The sequence below is a fragment of the Aspergillus neoniger genome (assembly GCF_003184625.1).
Source record: "Aspergillus neoniger CBS 115656 unplaced genomic scaffold BO87scaffold_11, whole genome shotgun sequence".
Lineage (NCBI taxonomy): Eukaryota > Fungi > Ascomycota > Eurotiomycetes > Eurotiales > Aspergillaceae > Aspergillus > Aspergillus neoniger.
Window position 1 is genome coordinate 288,325 of NW_020291139.1, and position 19,308 is coordinate 307,632.

General features: G+C 50.0%; 8 protein-coding genes across 8 annotated transcripts; 4 read left to right on the forward strand and 4 right to left on the reverse strand.

Annotated features, from left to right (window-relative positions):
- Positions 1-690: 690 nt before the first annotated feature.
- On the reverse strand, positions 691-1,869 carry BO87DRAFT_375307 (DUF453 domain protein). The gene has a single exon (XM_025623000.1). The coding sequence runs from the start codon at positions 1,842-1,844 to the stop codon at positions 699-701; it is 1,146 nt and encodes a 381-aa protein (XP_025481164.1). The 5' UTR covers positions 1,845-1,869; the 3' UTR covers positions 691-698.
- A 535-nt stretch (positions 1,870-2,404) lies between these two features.
- Positions 2,405-4,564, reverse strand: BO87DRAFT_395753 (fungal specific transcription factor domain-containing protein; the record flags this gene model as incomplete). Its single annotated transcript, XM_025625206.1, has 5 exons — positions 2,405-3,073; positions 3,133-4,085; positions 4,123-4,292; positions 4,390-4,424; positions 4,469-4,564. 5 exons carry the CDS (start codon positions 4,562-4,564, stop codon positions 2,405-2,407), a joined length of 1,923 nt encoding a protein of 640 aa, XP_025481165.1.
- Positions 4,565-4,730: 166 nt separating this feature from the next.
- On the reverse strand, positions 4,731-5,799 carry BO87DRAFT_395754 (amidohydrolase 2; the record flags this gene model as incomplete). The annotated part of the gene is made up of 3 exons (XM_025625207.1): positions 4,731-5,182; positions 5,241-5,707; positions 5,753-5,799. 3 exons carry the CDS (start codon positions 5,797-5,799, stop codon positions 4,731-4,733), a joined length of 966 nt encoding a protein of 321 aa, XP_025481166.1.
- A 302-nt stretch (positions 5,800-6,101) lies between these two features.
- BO87DRAFT_424587 (mitochondrial DNA replication protein) lies at positions 6,102-7,247 on the forward strand (the record flags this gene model as incomplete). Its single annotated transcript, XM_025627243.1, has 5 exons — positions 6,102-6,213; positions 6,260-6,300; positions 6,359-6,454; positions 6,514-6,984; positions 7,038-7,247. 5 exons carry the CDS (start codon positions 6,102-6,104, stop codon positions 7,245-7,247), a joined length of 930 nt encoding a protein of 309 aa, XP_025481167.1.
- Positions 7,248-9,757: 2,510 nt separating this feature from the next.
- On the forward strand, positions 9,758-12,470 carry BO87DRAFT_433492 (OPT family oligopeptide transporter; the record flags this gene model as incomplete). The annotated part of the gene is made up of 5 exons (XM_025627662.1): positions 9,758-10,194; positions 10,253-10,520; positions 10,574-10,963; positions 11,022-12,302; positions 12,351-12,470. The coding sequence occupies exons 1-5, from the start codon at positions 9,920-9,922 to the stop codon at positions 12,468-12,470; spliced, it is 2,334 nt and encodes a 777-aa protein (XP_025481168.1). The 5' UTR covers positions 9,758-9,919.
- A 689-nt stretch (positions 12,471-13,159) lies between these two features.
- BO87DRAFT_433496 (NAD(P)-binding protein) lies at positions 13,160-14,202 on the forward strand (the record flags this gene model as incomplete). The annotated part of the gene is made up of 2 exons (XM_025627663.1): positions 13,160-13,549; positions 13,612-14,202. The coding sequence occupies 2 exons, from the start codon at positions 13,160-13,162 to the stop codon at positions 14,200-14,202; spliced, it is 981 nt and encodes a 326-aa protein (XP_025481169.1).
- A 362-nt stretch (positions 14,203-14,564) lies between these two features.
- Positions 14,565-16,856, forward strand: BO87DRAFT_375309 (glycoside hydrolase family 27 protein). Its single transcript, XM_025623001.1, has 8 exons — positions 14,565-14,676; positions 14,736-15,008; positions 15,073-15,205; positions 15,275-15,415; positions 15,487-15,576; positions 15,627-15,929; positions 16,062-16,246; positions 16,325-16,856. The coding sequence occupies exons 2-8, from the start codon at positions 14,940-14,942 to the stop codon at positions 16,727-16,729; spliced, it is 1,326 nt and encodes a 441-aa protein (XP_025481170.1). The 5' UTR covers positions 14,565-14,676; positions 14,736-14,939; the 3' UTR covers positions 16,730-16,856.
- On the reverse strand, positions 16,825-18,750 carry BO87DRAFT_21404 (F-box domain protein). Its single transcript, XM_025618639.1, has 2 exons — positions 18,259-18,750; positions 16,825-18,208 (listed from the first exon to the last, which is right to left on the reverse strand). The coding sequence occupies exons 1-2, from the start codon at positions 18,564-18,566 to the stop codon at positions 16,882-16,884; spliced, it is 1,635 nt and encodes a 544-aa protein (XP_025481171.1). The 5' UTR covers positions 18,567-18,750; the 3' UTR covers positions 16,825-16,881.
- Between the last annotated feature and the right edge of the window lie 558 nt (positions 18,751-19,308).

Sequence of the window (19,308 nt, forward strand, 5' to 3'; positions counted from 1 at the left end):
TTAAGTACTTTACGTCTGATCCCCCGTGGGGAAGAGCGTCTGGAGTCAAAGAAGAAAAAGCGGGGTGCAGATACCTCATGACATGATCGATTCAAGTCATTATATCTACTCTTGTTTGATTGGAGGATATCTATGGCTGTATGGCGTTGTCCTTTCTGTCCCTCGTCTCGATCGCCTAATCATCCAGTGTGGGTTTGGTACCCCAGGTGGGTATGAGTATCGCTGCACCCATTTCCCATCGGATGCTCCGACAGACTTTACTAAACGACTCACCGTGGCGAATGGACCAATAAGATATTGTGGTTTATATGGAGTGATATGCAGATCACTGTCTAGTGCACAATCGTCTCATGATCATGCCAGTGAAGCTTTGACGCAGGCAGACGCAAGATACTTTGACTCAGTAGAGATCGTGGTATCAAGAGACAATGCCAACCAAATGTTGCATTATTTCTATTTTAGATTCTTCATTCCCGAAAATAGATCCCGTTGGGAAGGAGAAGAACTCACATAAACAGCAGAGGTGGAGTACTTGGTGGGTGCCTGGCTACTGTCAAATGTCCCGACAAGTTAGGTTTGTATTATAATAATATTACGTTTATAGCAAAGTACCATTACAATCGGTACTGGCGACTGCCCCCGCTTAACAATGAGAGAAATTTTCAAGCACGGTTATTGAATTTCTGGTTTCGAATAATTTAACTCTTCCAATAAATCTGGCCCTCAAAGAGCCGACGCGCAGTACGGAAGACAGTTGCCGCCGTAAGCTGATCCTCCTCGAACTTGGCCCCAACAAGCAAATTTCCACTTGCATGACCAATTGTAAGACCAGCATCACTGACGCGATCTTTGTTGGTTGCATCCTCAACAGTACTACCTACTACACGAGCAGCTGCAGAAACAGCCAACGCGACAGTGATAGGAACTGCCTTGTGCGGCTGTCCCACAGAAATGGCCCGCACAAGCAGGTCGACAGAGTCCTTCCCTTCAGACTCCTGAGGTGGCGACACCATGCAAACCTTGGGAATACTTCCTGGAACAGCATCGGTAGTCGGTGCTATACCCATCTTGACCCCCGCCTGGCGCCGGATAGAATCCAGCCTTTGCAGAAGGTCGGGATGAGCGGCAATCTCGTCTGGAGTCAAGTCACCACGGACGCCCAAGCTGCTAGCTGGAATAAAAACGCATGGATTGGCCACGTCAATACATGTGGCTGAAACACCGTCGAATTTGTCCCTTGCCTGCCCCGTCGGCAGCATCTTCCCAGTCACCGAGCCAGCCGGATTGACAAAATCTAACTGAATCCGAGCAGCTGTGCCGGCAACGCCATCAATAGCAAAGTCGCCGCTAGAGGCAGCCTCGCCGTCCACCACGGGAAAGGAGGCAGTGATTATTTTCCCCGTGTTGGTATTGTGGATGCGTACAGTAGCCGACTCGGGCGTTTGGGAAGAAACAAGCTTTTGGTCAAGGGCAAAGGGACCAATGGCACTGATCATATTGCCACAGTTGCTGGAGTAATCCACATCGGAATTCTTGACCCCCAACGACACAAAAGTGTAATCAACGTCGGCATCGGGGTGGGTGGATTTCCCCACCACGCATACCTTGGAGAGGCTGGAGATACCCCCTCCCAGGCCATCAAGCTGCCGTCCGTATGGATCAGGGCTGCCAATGACGGAGCGAAAGATGGCGTCCCACTCCGAGCGAGGAGGGAGATGGGCCTGATTGAACATAACGGCGCGCGAGGTGCCTCCGCGGTAGTAGGCCGCAGGAAGGGAGTGTTGCTTCGACAAATAGCGCCGAGCGCTAAAAGCGACCCGATTTCGATAGGTATATTTGAACATGATGGTGGTTTGATGGCTTGGAACAACGTTTGTGCAAATGATTGGGTGGTTTTTAATGTTGTCTCCGGAATACGGATTAGAGTTGCCATCGGATCCATCCGTTACAAATTAACCGGTTACAGCCGCGCTCATCGGCTCATCCGATCGCGAATCGCTTCATGGGTGTCTCCACTCCACCCCTCACCAAGAGACACAGGTATACCTAGTACCTAGCATGAGAAATACGTTTTACGTGGACAGCTTGAATGCAGGATGCACATTACAGAACCAGCTAGCCTGACTAGCATCGGCAACATCTCATCTGCTGCGTCGGGCCTAAGCCGTTGACCCAAGGTATTTAGACGGCGACAAATCTTATTGGGCCTGAAGCAGAAAACTGTCATGATTAGATCTTGCCGCACGATTGATCGATTGATCCTGGTTGTGGATCTGAGACCTCTTTCCAATCCAGTCCGGTTAATATAGAAGCCGACGGGCAAGTGGTGAATGAAAACCACCCCCAGCGCCACCTTGATGCATTTCAATTAGCTCGACATCACTCCCCACTCTCCGTAGAAACATTAGAACAGAACGCTCCAAACATCTGCCGTGCTCATATCTACTCCCTCCATGAATAGGTCAGCCCATGGGAGGTCCATTTGAACGTCAGGAAGACGTGACGGTGAGTCATGAGCATAGGCATCTGAGGCTGGGTTGCTAGCCTTAGAGGGAAACGTGTGTGCCCTAAGTCCAAACCAGGTTTGGAACTCGGTATCAATACTCAAGTCTGTCTGATTTCGATGTTCAAATAAGGACATAATCGACTGGCCAAGCCGCTCAACAATCCTGCAACATTTTTCTCCCACCGCACGTCCATCGCAAATACCCCGGAAGAGTGTAAGAAATGTAGATATATTCGTTTGAATCATCGGCTTGGTCAATTCTTGTCGCAGGGGTGCAAACGCTCTCAGAGAATACAGCATTGTCACGGCTGCCAAGAACAACGAGTGAATTGCGATGAACGTATATTTGATGCGGTTCCGCGCGTACAATGCGCTATATGAGCTTATCAGACCAATGGCAGACTCAGTGCAGGTCCGCAGATCATCTGACGATGGCATTGGGACCGCACGTGATGGACGGTAAAGTGAAAGAACAGCGTGATGGAAAGCAATCTGGAACCACTCAGTGGACTGGAAAGTAGATAAAGTTTGCATATAGCGTGGCGCTGTTATTATCCACTGAGTCAGCTCCAGAAATTATCCACTGCGAAGCCGGTCCAGGTCAGCAGGATCAGTTGGGACAGGACAGAACCGATGGAATGAAATGTCTTGTAAACACCTGCGTTGATACGACGAAGCTTAATAATGTGGACAAATGTTGACGTGTCAGCCACATGCGGTATCACTGACTCCTCGACATTGGGGCTCTGGATAGATTCAATGAGCTGAGCATCCGTCAGCTGCATAGGCAAGGGCATGCTGATATCTGACTCTTGGATTCCCAAGGGTCGGCCCATGTTGATAGCCACACTGCAATTAATCACGTACGCGCACCAGAATACACGTTTAGACATCTCTGTATCCATGATGTCTTTCCCAGAAATGCTCTCCTTGCGGTAAAGGTCAAGGCCGATGGCTAAATTAAGGGCCATAGCGGTTGTGAACCACATATTGACTGACTGGGGTTCATTATGGCCATACATGCACAGTAGAAGAAGACACTGAACACATTGGATATTCTCGCCGCTCAAAACCAGGTCCAGGTCTTTTATGGCTTCTTTGAAAAATACCCGATGGGTCTTGTCGCGAGTTTGGGGTGATGACTTCTCTGTTGACGCAATGGCACAGACGATGTTAACCATGAAACTGGTCAATGGCCTCATCTCAGACTTCGTCAGAAAGGCTGTCAAGTGTTGGTTGGCGAATGTATGCCGATGTAATACTGGTAAATATGGCCATCTCCTATCGAAAAACGCGCCAGCCAGATTAATGTACGTGTCATTGTCGAGACTTAAACCATCTGCTTCAGAAACTTCGATATCTGTGACATCACCCCATAGCTCCCAAGCGCTGCTCATAGCACTGCGGTTCTCCCTTCTGGAGCTAAATTGCAGTGAGAAGGTTGGTCTCAGTATCCGACTAAGGAAGCGACAATCTGGATTCCCTTTCAGTTGGTCAGACTGAGATATAGCCTCGGCAGAATTATGCCCAGGTAACGGAGGATTGGAACTTGGGATCCCAGTCATTAGATCGAACAGAACTGAGAGCCTCGAGCAAACGGGTCTCTAGCTGCTGACACCTTTCAGACAGCTCATTACTTCGTCGCTCAGCAGCAGCAAGTTGGGCCCGTAGGGCATCACAATCACAATTCAGAGATGGGTGACGGATCACTAATCTATCCGACATGACGCATGTCGTTTCAGCAGCAGCACATGAGCCGCAAGTTGGCATTCTTCCATCACACTGACTGCTTTAGTGACTGATATTTTGACTTTATGGTATGTCACTGACCTTTTGCTTGCGTCGTCGACACCGTTGGCATGCCGCCACACTTCGAGGTAAACCTCGACGATGACGACGAGGGGTTGAGCCCGATGAACTTTCACTCATCGAATCCATAGCTTCTATGGCACTTCAGCGTACAGTAGTGTAGCTGTTGAGGATACAATGAGGCTTATGCGCAGGATGGAAATTGCAGTTCGTCTCTGTTTCTAGAACGAAGAGCCTCGGGCTTGGCATCTTATTACTAAGCCGTCTATTTATACTCTGCGTAAGGCCTTCATTTACTGATGTTCGTGTTGAGTGGCTGCACTCATAGGATAGTCAAATTCTCCCAGAAACTCATGTGCTGCCTGAGTTTGATGGTCTCTGCTCAGTGACGCGCTTGTGTAACAAAAGTAAATGCTCAATCAATATACAGTCGGCCCGGGTTATCCACCATCATCTTCCAGTAGGCATCATCTCCCATCCAGTCATGCAATCTTTGGAGAATTGCATGGCTGTCGATCATCCTAAATGGTTCTTTGCTTTCTATTGACCTTTTTACCCGGTTGTGTCCATCGCCCGTGTGTGGCCAATCGCTTCCCCAAATAACCTGATCAGGAATTTCTCTCGCCATTGCCTGCACGATAGGCTGCAGGTCATCAAAGGTCGAGGCTGAGTGATCTGACATACGATATAAACCGGAAACCTTTACGTAGACCATCGATTGCCTTGCTAATGACAAGAGGGAGCGGAATCCCGGTTGGGACGTTGGCGTCGATTGTAACTCCGAAGGTAGCTTGGATGTGCCACGCAAGCCACCTAGATGGTCTGCAATAACCTTTACGGGGAGCTCACGAACAGCATCATGCAGAACTATAGCATATCAGTCACTATAGCTGTTATACAATGTCTTTAAAATATAAGTACTCACGGTCCCATGTCCATCCTGGAACGAACAACTGAATCGCCCAGCTGGGAAGATAGCGTATGCGGTCTGCAGTACGGTTCAAAAGGCTTATCAAATGTGTAATGTCGACATCTTTCCCATCGGCTTGGAAGTTGAGTCGAATACCTCGCACTCCAAGGGCGTGCATTTCGTTCAGTTGCGCATCGGTAATAGTGTCGATATCTAACACTGCGATTCCAAACGATCTGATGCCTCTATCCCTCAATTCTCGCAGGCAATGCATCATAACCGTGCAGTCGTTCTTGTAAGGCGATGGCTGAACCAAGACAAGAGTAGTATTGTTGTAATCCCTTGCTAGGCTCTGATTCAACGCCAGTAACTTTTGCAGCGGTGCATCCTCGGGGGTATATGCTCTCCCTGCAGCATATGGGCCTAGCTTGGGATCGAATACATGGACATGTGTATCGAATGACTCCGTTGAGAGAAGGAAACTTGATGGATTAGCTTCAACGGCTGCATTTTCCGGATGTACCTACGGTGTATTGGAGCGCCTTCCATGGATGGCTAGAGCTTGTGACAGCATTGTGTAGGTAGCCCGTTGGTAAACCATGAATTGTGGTAGACATCCACGCAGAAGATCGAGCTTTGCTAATAACATCTCACATTACTGCTCCTCAACGCTACACTTCCTACGCATCCCCTTCCTTGGCATCAATGGTATGTAGTTGATCCCGGCGGCACCCCTCTTCGGGAAAGCCGATACATCCGAGGTGCGCATCGGATGCATCCGACGAGCATCACGACGGTCGGTCAATCATTAGAGCTTTAATTGCAGCAATTGATTCGACAAAATATTCTCTTAATTGGAGGAATAACATTTGAGACATGTCACAAGCAGTAGCTACGAATACCCCGACTTTGCAAGGCAATGCCGAGCAAAAGCGCCCCATACCCTATCGGAACTTGGCCGTCGGCGCGTTAATGAACATCTTTCAAGGTAATGAGAAACTCTACTTGCCAGGAACCTTTCTAACTTTACGCAGTTACGTCTCTTGGACAGCCGCTAGAAGTAATCAAAACCCATGTATGCTTGACTCTCATCCATATTAATTGGAGTTAATCCTGACGACTTACCCTTCCAGTTGGCAGCAAACCGGCAAGACACATTGCGGGATGCATTACAAAAGACTTGGTCCCGCGGAAAATTTCTTGCTTTTTATCAAGGGCTGATACCTTGGGTACGTATCTCTTTCATCTAGCCCCCTCGCCTAGGCACATTTCATACTAATTGCCACAGGCTTGGCTAGAAGCCTCCACCAAAGGCGCCATTCTGATAGTAACATCAAGTGAAATTGAGTATCATGCCAGATCAAAGTTCAATGCATCACCTACGGTCTGTGGTGTTCTGGGTGGCATTGGCGGTGGCGTTGCGCAATCGTATCTCACGATGGGCATGACGACATGCATGAAAACAGTTGAAGTGACCCGCTCAAAGATGAGTGTTGGAGGTGCCCGAGTGCCCGGGGCTCTGGAAATGTTCTTTCAGATTATTCGCGAGAACGGAATTCGTGGAGTGAACAAAGGCGTTAACGCCGTCGCGCTACGACAGGTTACAGGCTGGTCTTCTCGGATTGGTATATCGCGGTTTGCGGAAGAAAGCATCCGAAAAGTCAACGGAAAGCCGAAGGACGAAAAACTCAAATTTGGAGAGAAAATCCTGGCATCCACTATTGGTGGTGCGCTGAGCTGCTGGAACCAGCCATTCGAAGTAGGTGTCGCTGAGATGTGTGAAATAAGGACTTCCGATTGCTGACTCTACAGGTGTTGCGCGTGGAAATGCAATCTATGAAGAATGATCCCGCCCGGCCAACTTCTCCGACGATCCTGTCCACATTCAAGTATATCCTTGCGACGACCGGAGTCAAGGGTCTGTTTCGCGGTGTGGTACCTCGCATTGGGGTTGCGGCGTGGGCTACGATCTGTATGGTAGGGTTTGGTGATACGGTTAAAGAGATTGTTAATCGCAAATGATCCATAACACGGTTCGGATAGAAAGGTGATAGGTCGTCTATGCATAGAGCTTGCAATCCTTATTCTTATAATGGCCACATTGGTGGATAAATAACAAAATGCCAAAGATATCCGAACTAGCTATATGAAAATATACAATGGCTTTAGCCGGCTATGGTCATCACTTTAACACCCCTGTAACATTACTACTATCTTTCCATATGATCTGGTTCAGTCTCTCGATATATCAAGTAAATACATCGTCACCGTGCTCACATACCTCAGATCCACACCGACCATGTCTCGAAGGCCATGATAACCACCCATTGGGATGCACTTTTATCTTCCCTTCCCGGGGGCGTTCTTTAGGTAATAGAGTTATTAATTGATTGCATGATTGCCTAGACTATCAGCAAGAACACTGCGAACGATAATTCCTCTCCCGGGGTGTCGTAAGGCTGATGCAAGGAACAGTGGATATGGCGAGATAAGGATACTCGCGGAAGCTAAGCAAATACCAAGCTTTCCCCGCCCTCTTCTCTATGCGAAGCATATTAATTCTCCACCGGTGAGGCGTAGTGCGTTCATGTTGAGCCTCTAATATTGACTCATTAGTGTGGTACTATCTATGTCTAAGGTGACGATGGTACTGGCTCTGTCAATGTCTCTGGAGGTAGTGCACTAATCGATAGCCTAGCTGGATAGTCATGAGTATGAAGGGGAGTCAATGCGATTTCCTCTTTGAGAGACGGTGGGAGATCAATGTAATACAGACAAGAGGGTCATGTGATCCCCACATACAGCAGGTAAGATGCTTAGACACTCCAACTCTCACCCATCCAAGATCTCGCAAAAGTCATTTTGTCTGCAGGGGCGCCCCTCCAACCTCTTTCTGGAATAAGTGAATCCAAGATAATTTTTCAAAGACCAATGCGCATAAGCAGGCAACTCAATTTCTGAATATGCACGTAGTTAATTTATGCAGGTTGATTCTGGCCACCGAATTTATGAGCACATCCAAGGAAACAAGCAATGCCACGGACATACACCCCCACGAGTCCCACTCGACTAGCTGATACAATGCCACTCGGTGTTCTGTGCCACATGCACAGAAGAGGGGTTGGGAGAAACGACGCTGATTAGAGGTCAGCAGCCCGGGATGGGCCAGCTACACATCACACCAGAAAGCTTGTCTACGATCACCCGATAGTGAGTTGCTGATGGCATCTTGCAACGCTATGGCGATGCTGTGACTATCACTGGTCAAGTACCGCCTAGTCGGACAAATATACTCGTTGTTGAACCTTCGCCACTGAGACGTCAAATTCAAGCCTGTTTTGGGCCCCAAATATTTTTCCTTTACAAAAAGTCATCAATGATAAGGGTCTCAATGCCACCCCATGGTAGGCTGCACCCAGTCACACAAAGTAGATTCCACCAGCTGGTGAACTAAATCACGCAGGCCGTGGGGAACCGAAGATTACACTGGGTGCTTATCTCTACGGGTGCGTGCCTCATTCGAAGTATTCGGTGTGGTGCATTTAATCATTGGCTGGTCCAATGCACTCCCAAGCACCCGACCTCCTGAGTCTAGAATCCATGGCGAAATCTGCCCACGATGATTTGTTTACGATGGTGTGACATCCTATTCTCAGGCCTGTCCCGACCTCCTCGAGCACTTAGTCCAAGACTTATTCCTAAAGTATATGCGCTGTACATAGGGGTGCTGTGCTCGCCCGGGTCAATGCTTCGGAGATGCGTTGGAGCTCCGACGCACGGTGGACTTCTTGTGCCACCTCCTCATCGGCCTGATAGAGTCGAAGTCGAAAACAACCACTTACAAGTCACCAAATTCGAACAGCGCGAATACTATGCCGTCGTGGAGTACAAATCAATTACCATCGCGATAAGATACCTGTTAGTGGTGTACGCCTTCCCAAGATGATTGGTGATTTCTTAAGACAGTGAGCGGCCGTGCCTTTCATGGACTTATCCCCCCGCAGATGGTTATCAGACTCGCTTCGGGAATACTGTTTGGCCACGTGTGACACCGCCAATCAGATTATCCCCATATCTCATCCATCTCCCTGATGTATCGCAATGGGTCTTTTTCGCCAACTACTATTGAAAGACAAACCGCGAGAAGCCAATTGCATTTTGAAATTGGCGCACTAGCATCTGTATAGGCTTCATTTAATCCTGCCACAACGTCGCTATCACCCATAATACAATCGTAGCGCATCTGGAGACCGGATTCCCGGCACATCGTTCGCAATGTCCTTCGATGATGGCGAACTAGAGGCATCATGGCATTAGCCATTTACATAGCGGTTCACGCGATTGGACATTACGGGCAAAGCCGGACATTTCATTTATCATCGGCGAAGCGGGGAACTGCACTTGGCCGTCGCATATGGTGTAGTCCAGCCAGTACTTTCACTAGCGAAATGAACAGAGTCCGTTCTCATTGGAACCAGTGGCTAGCAAGTCGTTATCATCCTCTTCGAGCACATAGACCCGTATCCGGTAATCCGGTTTCTAGCCGTCTTGCCTCCAGATAACGGGGTGTACGAGTGCTTGATATGGCGCTTTAGCACAGCGGACGATATATATAAGGCCACACCAAGTCACAGATTCAATACAACGGTTCTTTTCAAACATTGCGATCGTCTCGTTCTTAATCCAAGACTGGCATGGCGGACGAGGTAACCGACAGTCCCGTTTCCACCCCCACGGTGGAGGTGAATGAAAAGAAAGATGACTTGCTGGTCAAGAAGTCTGTGGACATCCACGATGTGGAAGTCGCCCCGGGCTTCGTCTCTGAGGCGGACTTCAAGGGGAATATTAAAGATGTTCCCATCGGGGAGGGTATTGTCCCCGAAGATAGTGACGAGTTCATCGATCCCCGCCTGAAGGACTATCCCATGCCTTTGGTAGCTAAGACGGTAGATCTTCGCAATGACCCGACGTGAGCTTCTCGTTCTATTTTCAGATTTGATCGCATCGCTGATATCCAAGTTATGCAGTGAACCGATCCTAACCTTCCGATTCTGGGTTCTATCTACCTTCTGGGTCCTTGTCGGCTGCGCACTTTCTACCTTTTACTTCTTCAAGCCGTACTACAACACAATCACCAGTTATGCCGTCCAATTGCTATCCTGGGGCATGGGTGATGCCATGGCTCGATATTTACCCACAAGGCAATTCAGCTTCTTTGGATGGAAATGGTCGATGAACCCAGGTCCCTGGAACGCTAAGGAGCATGCACTTATTGTTGTGGCCTACTGGGGTAGTGTGAGTGACTTTCCTTCACGCTGATAGTGCGCTTGTCAAGCTGACAAGAACAGTGCTACACGGCTATCGGAATGGGCCCCTTGTCTGCCATCGAACTCTATTACGGCGAAAAGCTCAACGCTGGGTGGTCTATGTTCTTCTTGCTGGCCTCTCAAATGATCGGATATGGCTTCGCGGGTCTCTTCCGTGATATCCTGGTTCGACCCCCGAAGATGTATTATCCCGGAGTGCTGCCCAACGTGGCACTGTTCAATGCGATGCATCGGAACCCATCCGTCACGAAGAAAGCCCTCAAGTACTTTGCCATCATCGCATCTATCACCTTTGTGTATGAGTGGCTTCCAGAGCTCATTTTTCCTTTGCTGAGCTCTCTTCCTTTGATCTGCTGGTTTGGCCATGGTAACTGGAAGGCTTTTGTCCTGGGATCGGGTACCTATGGATTTGTCCGTTCCCATCTCTATACCTACAAAGTAGAATATGACTGCTAACCTTTGAGCATAGGGTATTCTGGACTTGTCGCTTGATTGGAACTATATCACCTACATGTATCCATACTATACACCGCTCTGGTCTAGTATGAACCAATGTATCTTCATCATTATCTGTGTCTGGATAATCTATCCCGCCATCTACTTCACCAACACCATGAACGCACAGAACTTTGCACCAATGGATACCGGTACCTACACTGCCAATGGCAGCACTTACGACGTTACGGCCATCGTTGGCTCTAACCTTGAGGTTAACCGCACTGCACTGGCTGAGTACGGGTCCCCTTACTGGGCTCCATCATATGTGTTCTACTGGTTCTGGACCTTCGCCGCCCTTACAGCCTCTTTGACCTACGCAATCCTGTGGTACGGCAAATCGGGCTGGGAGGATTTCAAGAACGCATGGAACAATAAGCGCAGCGACTATGATGATCCCTACCTCAAGCTCATGTCCTTCCAAAAGCGGGTACCCCACTGGTGGTATCTTAGTCTGCTTGGAATATGTGCGGTGATCGCTATTGCTCAGGGCTACGAAGGAAACATGAAGCTGTCAGCGTGGGGCCTCATTGTCATCTGTCTATTTTCGTTTATCTTCACCTGGCCCAACGGCATTTTGTGGGCTGTGGCCAACACGCAGGTTGGAATGGGCTCGTTCAGTGATTTACTGGCAGGTGCCATGTTCCCCGGGAAGCCGACTGCCGTGCTTTCAGCCTATACCTACGGCTACTGTGTTTTGGAGCAAAACCTCAACCTCATTTCTGACTATAAGTTCGGGTTCTACATGAAGATCCCGGAGCGAGAGATGTTCTGGGGTCAGGTCTGGGGCACCGTGCTCGGTCCATTCATCAATTACGGCTTCATGCAATTGATCGTTGACCGGGAACGGCCTTACCTGATTGGCCAGCGGACCTCAGAGGCGTGGGATGCTGTGCAAACCCGTGTTTACTATTCTAACTCCATCATTTGGGGCATCCTGGGTCCTAAGGAGTTCTTCGGTGAACGCTACCCGTGGGTGTACTACTCTTTCCTCGTGGGTGCCGGGGCTGTATTTCTTACCTGGCTTGTGCAAAAGTGGAAGCCCCGGTGGGACATGGAACGTTGGTTCAACCCTACGTTGATGTTTTATGGGGGCACACTTTTTCCGACGTACCCGACTGCTAACTTCTTCATGTCTTTCCTGGCCTGCATCCTGTTCATGGGCATCCTTCCTCGGTATTGCCCGGTATGGTGGAGAAAGTACAACTATCTGACGGGGGTCGGTCTGGATTGTGGAACGCAGCTCATGACCTTGGTAGGTTGTCTTCGCTGACTTGATGGTGCTAAAACTAACTTGCTGCAGGTTTGCATCTTCATTATCAATCTGCCCAATCTGTCGTTTCCTTCGTGGTGGGGCAATGATCTAAATGCGACTGATCGGTGCTTCCCTCCGGCTGATCTGCCTCCATATGCATTGAACTGATGATTGGGGTGTCAATTTCGGTACAATCATGATTGGATGTTGCTTTACATGTGCGATGTCTACAACGTACGAGTTGTTATTGCCTTTTGCGTGACGATGTCGGTTACCCAATATTGTTTCGAATCATTCCCCTGCCTTGTATATACACAACCGCTCTGCTATGTTGCGATCTTTTTGGAGAACACTGTATATAGCACCTGCATCATTACACTATTTCCTGCTTCTGGAACTGAGACCATGGAAATCTGGTTAGAGGTTCACTCAGTGTCCTTTCTTGTGGGCGAATTCCACGGGCCAAGCGAACCACTGTACTGCACTATTGCTCACAAAAGCCATCCTGTTCCACTTGAGAGAGTACTGGCTGAGTGAGCAGGTCTTTTGCAATTGAATCTGTCTCCAGTCTGTGGAGTTTTCAATGCCCCCTAGCCAGCCGAAGAGGATATCAAGAAGAGACACGACCATCTCAAACCAGAACACGGACGATGAATAATCTGGGAAGTTAATCCCGACAAAAAGGATGTCATACTTCGAAAACCTGTTGATCAAGCAATCCAAGAGATGCCGAACCGAGTGCATACCTACCCATGACGTAATGGCCATGTTCATATGTTCATCAATGGAATCAGATGAGATATCAATCATCATCACGATAATCGGAGCATATACTTCCAGTCTATCTCATTATCATCATGAGAATTGCCCTCTTCGGCTCAACCGGCCAAATCGGCCAATCCATTTTGCGCGCCCTCCTCACCAAGACCTCCCACGAGGTACTTCAACTGATTTCACCGCAATCTGAATCCACTGCTCGCTCTATAAACAAGCAATTCACAGCAGAGCAACAAAGTCGACTATCCACTGAATCAGTGGACATCCTCTCCTGCAGTACAGATGACCTCGTCCACTTTCTCATCAATGTCGAGATCATCATCAGCGCCTTGAACGGTAAAGCGCTGCAAGCGCAGTCAAAGGTCCAAGATGCTGGAGCAAAGGCCGGTGTGAGGAGATTCTATCCTAGTGAATACGGCATGCATCATGTGTATCGGCCGCCGGGGGATGAAGTTGGGTATCTTCATCCGGTAATAAGTTCCATGCTCCATAGATCCTTGTTATACACTGAATACTAATGATGTAAGTACAGATGTGGAATACCAAATCCGCCGCCAACGAAGCCTGTCTACACCATCCAGCTATAAAATCAGGCTCTATGACATACACCCTTATCGGCTGCGGAGACTTCTACAACCAGTCTCGTGAGGAGATATGGTGTCCGTGGACGAACCCTCATACATCTGAATACATGCTGCATATACTCGGCGACGCGGATGCCATTATAGACTTCACGCATATTAACGACCTAGGAGAGTTCATTGTCGAAACAATCAAGCATCCGGAACGGTCGGAGAACCGGACGTTGAATTTCGTGAGTGATCGTATCTCGTATAATGAGATTGCGCAGTTACTGGAGAAGTACTCCGGGAAGAAAGTAAAAAAAACATTGTATCCGATCAGTCTAATGGATGAGGTGTGGAAGGATAAGGAAAGGGTGCCGGCGGAGGTAAAAGGGAAGGGAGCATTTCCGGATGATTTCTGGATTCTGGTCAAGGGGATGCAAGGGGCTGGGAGGTTTTGGAGACCGCCGGGGGAGGTGCATAATGGGGACTTTGGGATGGAGGGGAGGACGTTTGAGTGGTACTTGAGGGGGTTGTTTGGGGGTGGATATGAAGTTTGATGAGAGTGCTGTTATGGCTATATAATATGTATCTATTGCAGTTGTTGACTGCGTAATTCTAGGGCGTGTCCAAGACATTCAGCAGACTATTTTAGGGCCTGCTGTCGAACCCCCGCATGGGACACCGATTGGTGCATTTACATGACTCTTCCATGTCCATCTTTGCCTGTTTCAGTCCGTCATCGTACGATCAAGCATCTTGAAGCTTCGGTGACATGTCGCTTTCCCATGGCAGTAGTTAACTTAATCACCCGAGAGTTCATCAACCTCAATCGCAGTATACCTCCAAAACGTACCAGAGAAAATCTACTGATACCTCATCCCAGATCATTACAAAATACATTTACTAATCCTTTCAACAGATACCAGCACAACCCCGCAGTCCACGCCCGTCAAAGTCAAACAATATCACCACTTAATATAACCTGCATCAACCTGCAGCAACACTATTCCCCATCCAACACGGCACATCCGGTAACCTGTCCCAATGCAAACACCGAACCATTATCCCGCAATGCTTACGTCTGCTTCAGATAGCCTAAATCAGGTGAAGTCAAACCCGGACACTATTGGCCTCGCCTGCAGATCTTAACCGGACCTGCAGGTGCATTATTGACCGTTCCCCGCACGACCAGCTCAGCTACATAAGCTATGCTTTTTTGCACTCCCTTTCGTTCACCGATCTGTCTGCTTTCACTGTGTCTACCTACCTATCCATTGAGTGCAAACTAAGCAAGATGCGGTGGCTTCTCACCTCGTCCGTACTCTTAGTGCCGGCTACAGCCCTGGTTCGACCTGATGGCGTGGTATGTCACTTTCATTCCTACCATGTCTATATCTCGACTAACGAGAAGATATTCTCAATTGTAGGGCCGCACTCCTGCCCTTGGCTGGAACTCATGGAACGCATACAGCTGCGATATTGACGCCGACAAGATCGTGACTGCTGCCAATGAGGTGGTCAATTTGGGGTTGAAGGACTTGGGATATGAGTATATCAACAGTACACTTACCCCCCCTCCAAATTCCATTATCCCCACTACCCTTTGGCACAGTTGACTGACAGAAACAGTCGATGACTGCTGGTCCGTCAAATCCGGCCGCAACAGCACCACCAAACGCATCATCCCCGACCCCGACAAATTCCCCAATGGCATCTCCGGCGTCGCAGACCAAGTACACGCCCTGGGACTGAAACTGGGAATCTACAGCAGTGAGCACATACCCCAGCCCCTCCACTCCAAAGAGATCACCACAGCTAACAGAAGTGATACAAATAATAAGGCGCCGGCCTCACCACCTGCGCCGGCTACCCAGCCAGTCTCGGCTACGAAGAAATCGACGCGCAATCGTTTGCTGAATGGGGTGTTGACTGTACTTCCCCCAATCACTCACCGATAACCTCTGTTCTGACAAAGGAATAGACCTCAAATACGACAACTGCGGCGTCCCCACCAACCTCACAGACCAATACACCTACTGCGTCCCCGACAGCACCGACGGGTCCAATTTCCCCAACGGCACCTGCGTGGACCTGACCGATGCTGCGCCCACAGGATACGACTGGGCCACCTCCACCACAGCGAAACGGTACCAACGCATGCGCGATGCCCTACTCAGCGTCAACAGAACAATTCTCTACTCACTATGTGATTGGGGCCAAGCGGATGTGAACGCTTGGGGGAATGAAACGGGGAATAGCTGGCGCATGTCGGGAGATATTACCGGTATACCCTACCCCTACTACCCCCCTAAACTCTATACATACATAACATACATACATACATACTCGATAACTACCTACCTACCTACCTCCTCATGAAATAATAAATACTAATAAAGGAGGTTGGGTGTGATAGCAACATGGACCCGCATCGCCGAAATCGCCAACGAAAACAGCTTTTACATGAACTACGCCAACTTCTGGGGCTATCCGGACCCGGACATGCTGGAGGTCGGGAATGGGAATTTGACTCTCGCTGAGAATAGAGCGCATTTTGCTCTTTGGGCGATGATGAAGGCGCCGTTGATTATTGGGACGCCTGTATACCTTTCCCTTTCCTTCCCACCTACTCTATACAGCTGACGGACATATGCTAATATGAAATGGTGTTGTGTATAGTTGGACTCAATCGACACCTCCCACCTCACCATCCTCCTCAACAAACCCCTGCTGACCTTCCACCAAGACGCTGTGATCGGGCGCCCCGCGTATCCGTATAAATGGGGATATAATCCCGATTGGACGTTTGATGCGGAGCATCCGGCGGAGTATTGGTCTGGGCCGACGTCTTCTGGGGAGGTGTTTGTGTTGATGTTGAATTCGGAGGATGGGGTGAAGACTCGTACGGCGGTTTGGGGGGAGGTGCCTGAGTTAAAGGGGAAGAATTCAAAGGGGAAGAAAGGTAAAGGGTTTAAGGTGACGGATGCGTGGACGGGTAAGGATTTAGGTTGTGTGAGGGATAAGTATGAGGTCAAGTTGCAGGAGCATGATGTGGCGGTTTTGGTTGTTGGGGAGGAATGTTAGTTCAATCTTTCTTCTCTCTTTCTCTATTGGGTGTTGGGTTGGGTGATGGGGATGGTGGTTACTATATATATAGTATGGTGGGAGCTTGGGGATCATGGATGATGGTATAGTCATTATCATTATATTGCTCCAATCGCTATGCTGCATCGCTGCTACCTCCACAAATCTTGTCGGCTCTCGCGTCGCCATCCCCCACTGCTCTTTGGTCGTCCATCGTCCACTGGCACTGCCAGGAATCCACCAAATCCATTGCCTACTAGCACGCTCTTGCGTGCGTCTCCGCCCCATGACCGACTGAGCTGCGCGTCGTGGAAGCTCACCGGTCGGGTTGTGCCATCGCGCCGTCCTCGTGTTGATGGTGGCTCGTACGGCGTAAAGTTCCACTCAAGCTCGTCCAGACCCTTGCTATACACGTTTAGTGGCTGCGAAATACCTCCGCTGAAGAACTGTGGTCCGCCCTCGCCACCACCGAATAGTCGTGGGGGCGGCGCCAGCAGCAGTGCCTCTGGGAAGCTGGCGTCGCGCACGTACAGGTCACGCAGTCCTGGCAGGCAGTTCGACATCAGCGACGAGATCAGGTACGTGTAGTAGGATGCAGCTACTGGCGGCAGGCCGTACGACCCCGCCGGCGAGGTGATCTCGTAGTGCAGTAATTGCAGCGACCGGGAAGACAGCGGCGGAACCCGGTCGGTCGGGAAGGACCGCGATACGTCCTGAATGACTGATAGGGTGTGTAGCTGCGGCGCAGCCGACAGGATCTGGTGCAGAGTGGATGGGAGCACCCCCGTCGCAGACAGTGTCAAATATCGTAGTTCCGTGCGGTTCAAAGGCAGGGAAAGAACGCCGGCAAGCCCGCTTGCCGTGACGTTCGGGGTATCGCGAAGGGTCAGCCGCTGGACGGCTGGGAAAGGAGGCAGAGTGTCGGAGAGGTCAAATGCCGAGTCATCCAGCCACGGCAGGTCGTCGAGGGTCAGGTCGCGGAGTTTAGGAAACGAGGCCAGCCCCATGCGAAGAAGCCGCGGCTCAATGTATAATCGAGAGAGTTCCAGCACCTCCAAATTCTGCCACAGACGGGCTTCCGGCAACTGCAAGAAGCTGCCCTCGGCGCCGTGTCGGTAGGTCATGCGACGCAAATCCGGACACCGTCCGATAAGCTCCTGCTTCAACGCCAAACACGACGCGTCGTCGCTGTATATCCCCGCCGGCAGGTCAACGTAGCGTATGTTGGGCGTCACGGAGATGGTGCGCGCAATCTCCGCCTTGCTGGCCTCGCGTGTCATGTACGGCATCCGTAGGGAGAGCACCATGCGCCCTAGGTCTCGCGAATCTCGGACAGTCTGCATGAACAGCTGCAAGCGTACTTGTGGGGCATCGATCGCTTCACCATTGCGGTCGAAGAAGGAATGGCGTTTTCGTTTGGCGGCAAGTTGGACCTCGAGCTCGCAGTAGTGGACGGCGTCGATACGGACGTGAGCGTAACTAAAACCAGCGATCAGCAGAGAGCGGAATTAATGGACAAAGAAACTCACAGCAAAGCCCGAGCCTCCAGATACCACCGTTTACAGACCACGGCACAATGTGCCAGGTCGCGCATATCACAGAGCATGCAGCCATCCTCTGTCATCGACTCCTCGGAGGTATCATAGCTCGAATCGATGGTGTGCGGACACACATAGGTGAAGATGCGAGCCAGCAGCGGTCGGGGAAGCTTTTTTGTGAGGTCGAGGCCGGCGAAAGTGTGGTGGGAGTCAAGGCAAAGGTGGTCGTAGGTGGTGGCCACATTCCCCGCGCGGCTATGGCTCTTGGACCGCCTGCGAAGCCGGCTCAGTAAACCCATGATGGTGAGCAGACAAGCGGCATGGACGGTTGCAATGGACTGGAGGGAAACGAGGAGCGAACTTAAAAGGGGAGATGGAGCGGTGGAACAAAGAGACCGTTAGGGAGCAGGAGAAAGGCAGCGTGGGAAGGATGCAAGAGCGAGTGAATAATCAACAGCGCGGTGATGATTGATTGGTGTCGGGAAAGCTGTGTGATGTGAAGTCGCTGCATGAACCCGCAGTTCGTCCCCATTCCAGCGCGTCGCTGGTCAAAGCCGGGGCCGAGCACCGTTCTTTTTTTTTTTTTTTTTGAAACGCTTGATTGGCAATTGGCGCAGGACTCATCACATTAGCAAGCGAAATGAGGGGAGACATGTCCCCCAGTTGGTTCATATAAGGGGGGCAGGCGGGTGTTTCATGTTTGCCTCAGGGATTGCTTGGTGGTTGGCATTTTGGTCCCGTTTGCCCCAGAGGGTCTCGACGGAAATTGATCCCAGTTCAACGACCGACGCCGGTGGCTGCAGCAAGGCTGAAAATCCACCACATAATGACTGGAAAGGGTTGAAGGGTCTTTCCTCCAAGCTGATGAATATAGTAAAATTAAGATCCAAGAATTGAGAGAGATTCTCGCGCGGTCCTCGACGCGTGACCCCAAAGAGTGCCACTAACCCGATGGGGTCATGAGCAATACTCCTCCAGCAGTCTATATATACCCTAGAACAACTTACCAACTTGCCTACCACTGCTGCATACTGTCAATAG

Coding starts and splice junctions, on each gene's coding strand:
- BO87DRAFT_21404 (XM_025618639.1), bottom strand. CDS start 18,566: ATGGGTTTACTGAGCCGGCTTCGCAGGCGGTCCAAGAGCCATAGCCGC. Junction 18,209..18,258: donor CTGGAGGCTCGGGCTTTGCT/GTGAGTTTCTTT, acceptor CGCTGGTTTTAG/TTACGCTCACGTCCGTATCG.
- BO87DRAFT_375307 (XM_025623000.1), bottom strand. CDS start 1,844: ATGTTCAAATATACCTATCGAAATCGGGTCGCTTTTAGCGCTCGGCGC.
- BO87DRAFT_375309 (XM_025623001.1), top strand. CDS start 14,940: ATGCGGTGGCTTCTCACCTCGTCCGTACTCTTAGTGCCGGCTACAGCC. Junction 15,416..15,486: donor GAAACTGGGAATCTACAGCA/GTGAGCACATAC, acceptor ACAAATAATAAG/GCGCCGGCCTCACCACCTGC. Junction 15,930..16,061: donor CATGTCGGGAGATATTACCG/GTATACCCTACC, acceptor TGGGTGTGATAG/CAACATGGACCCGCATCGCC.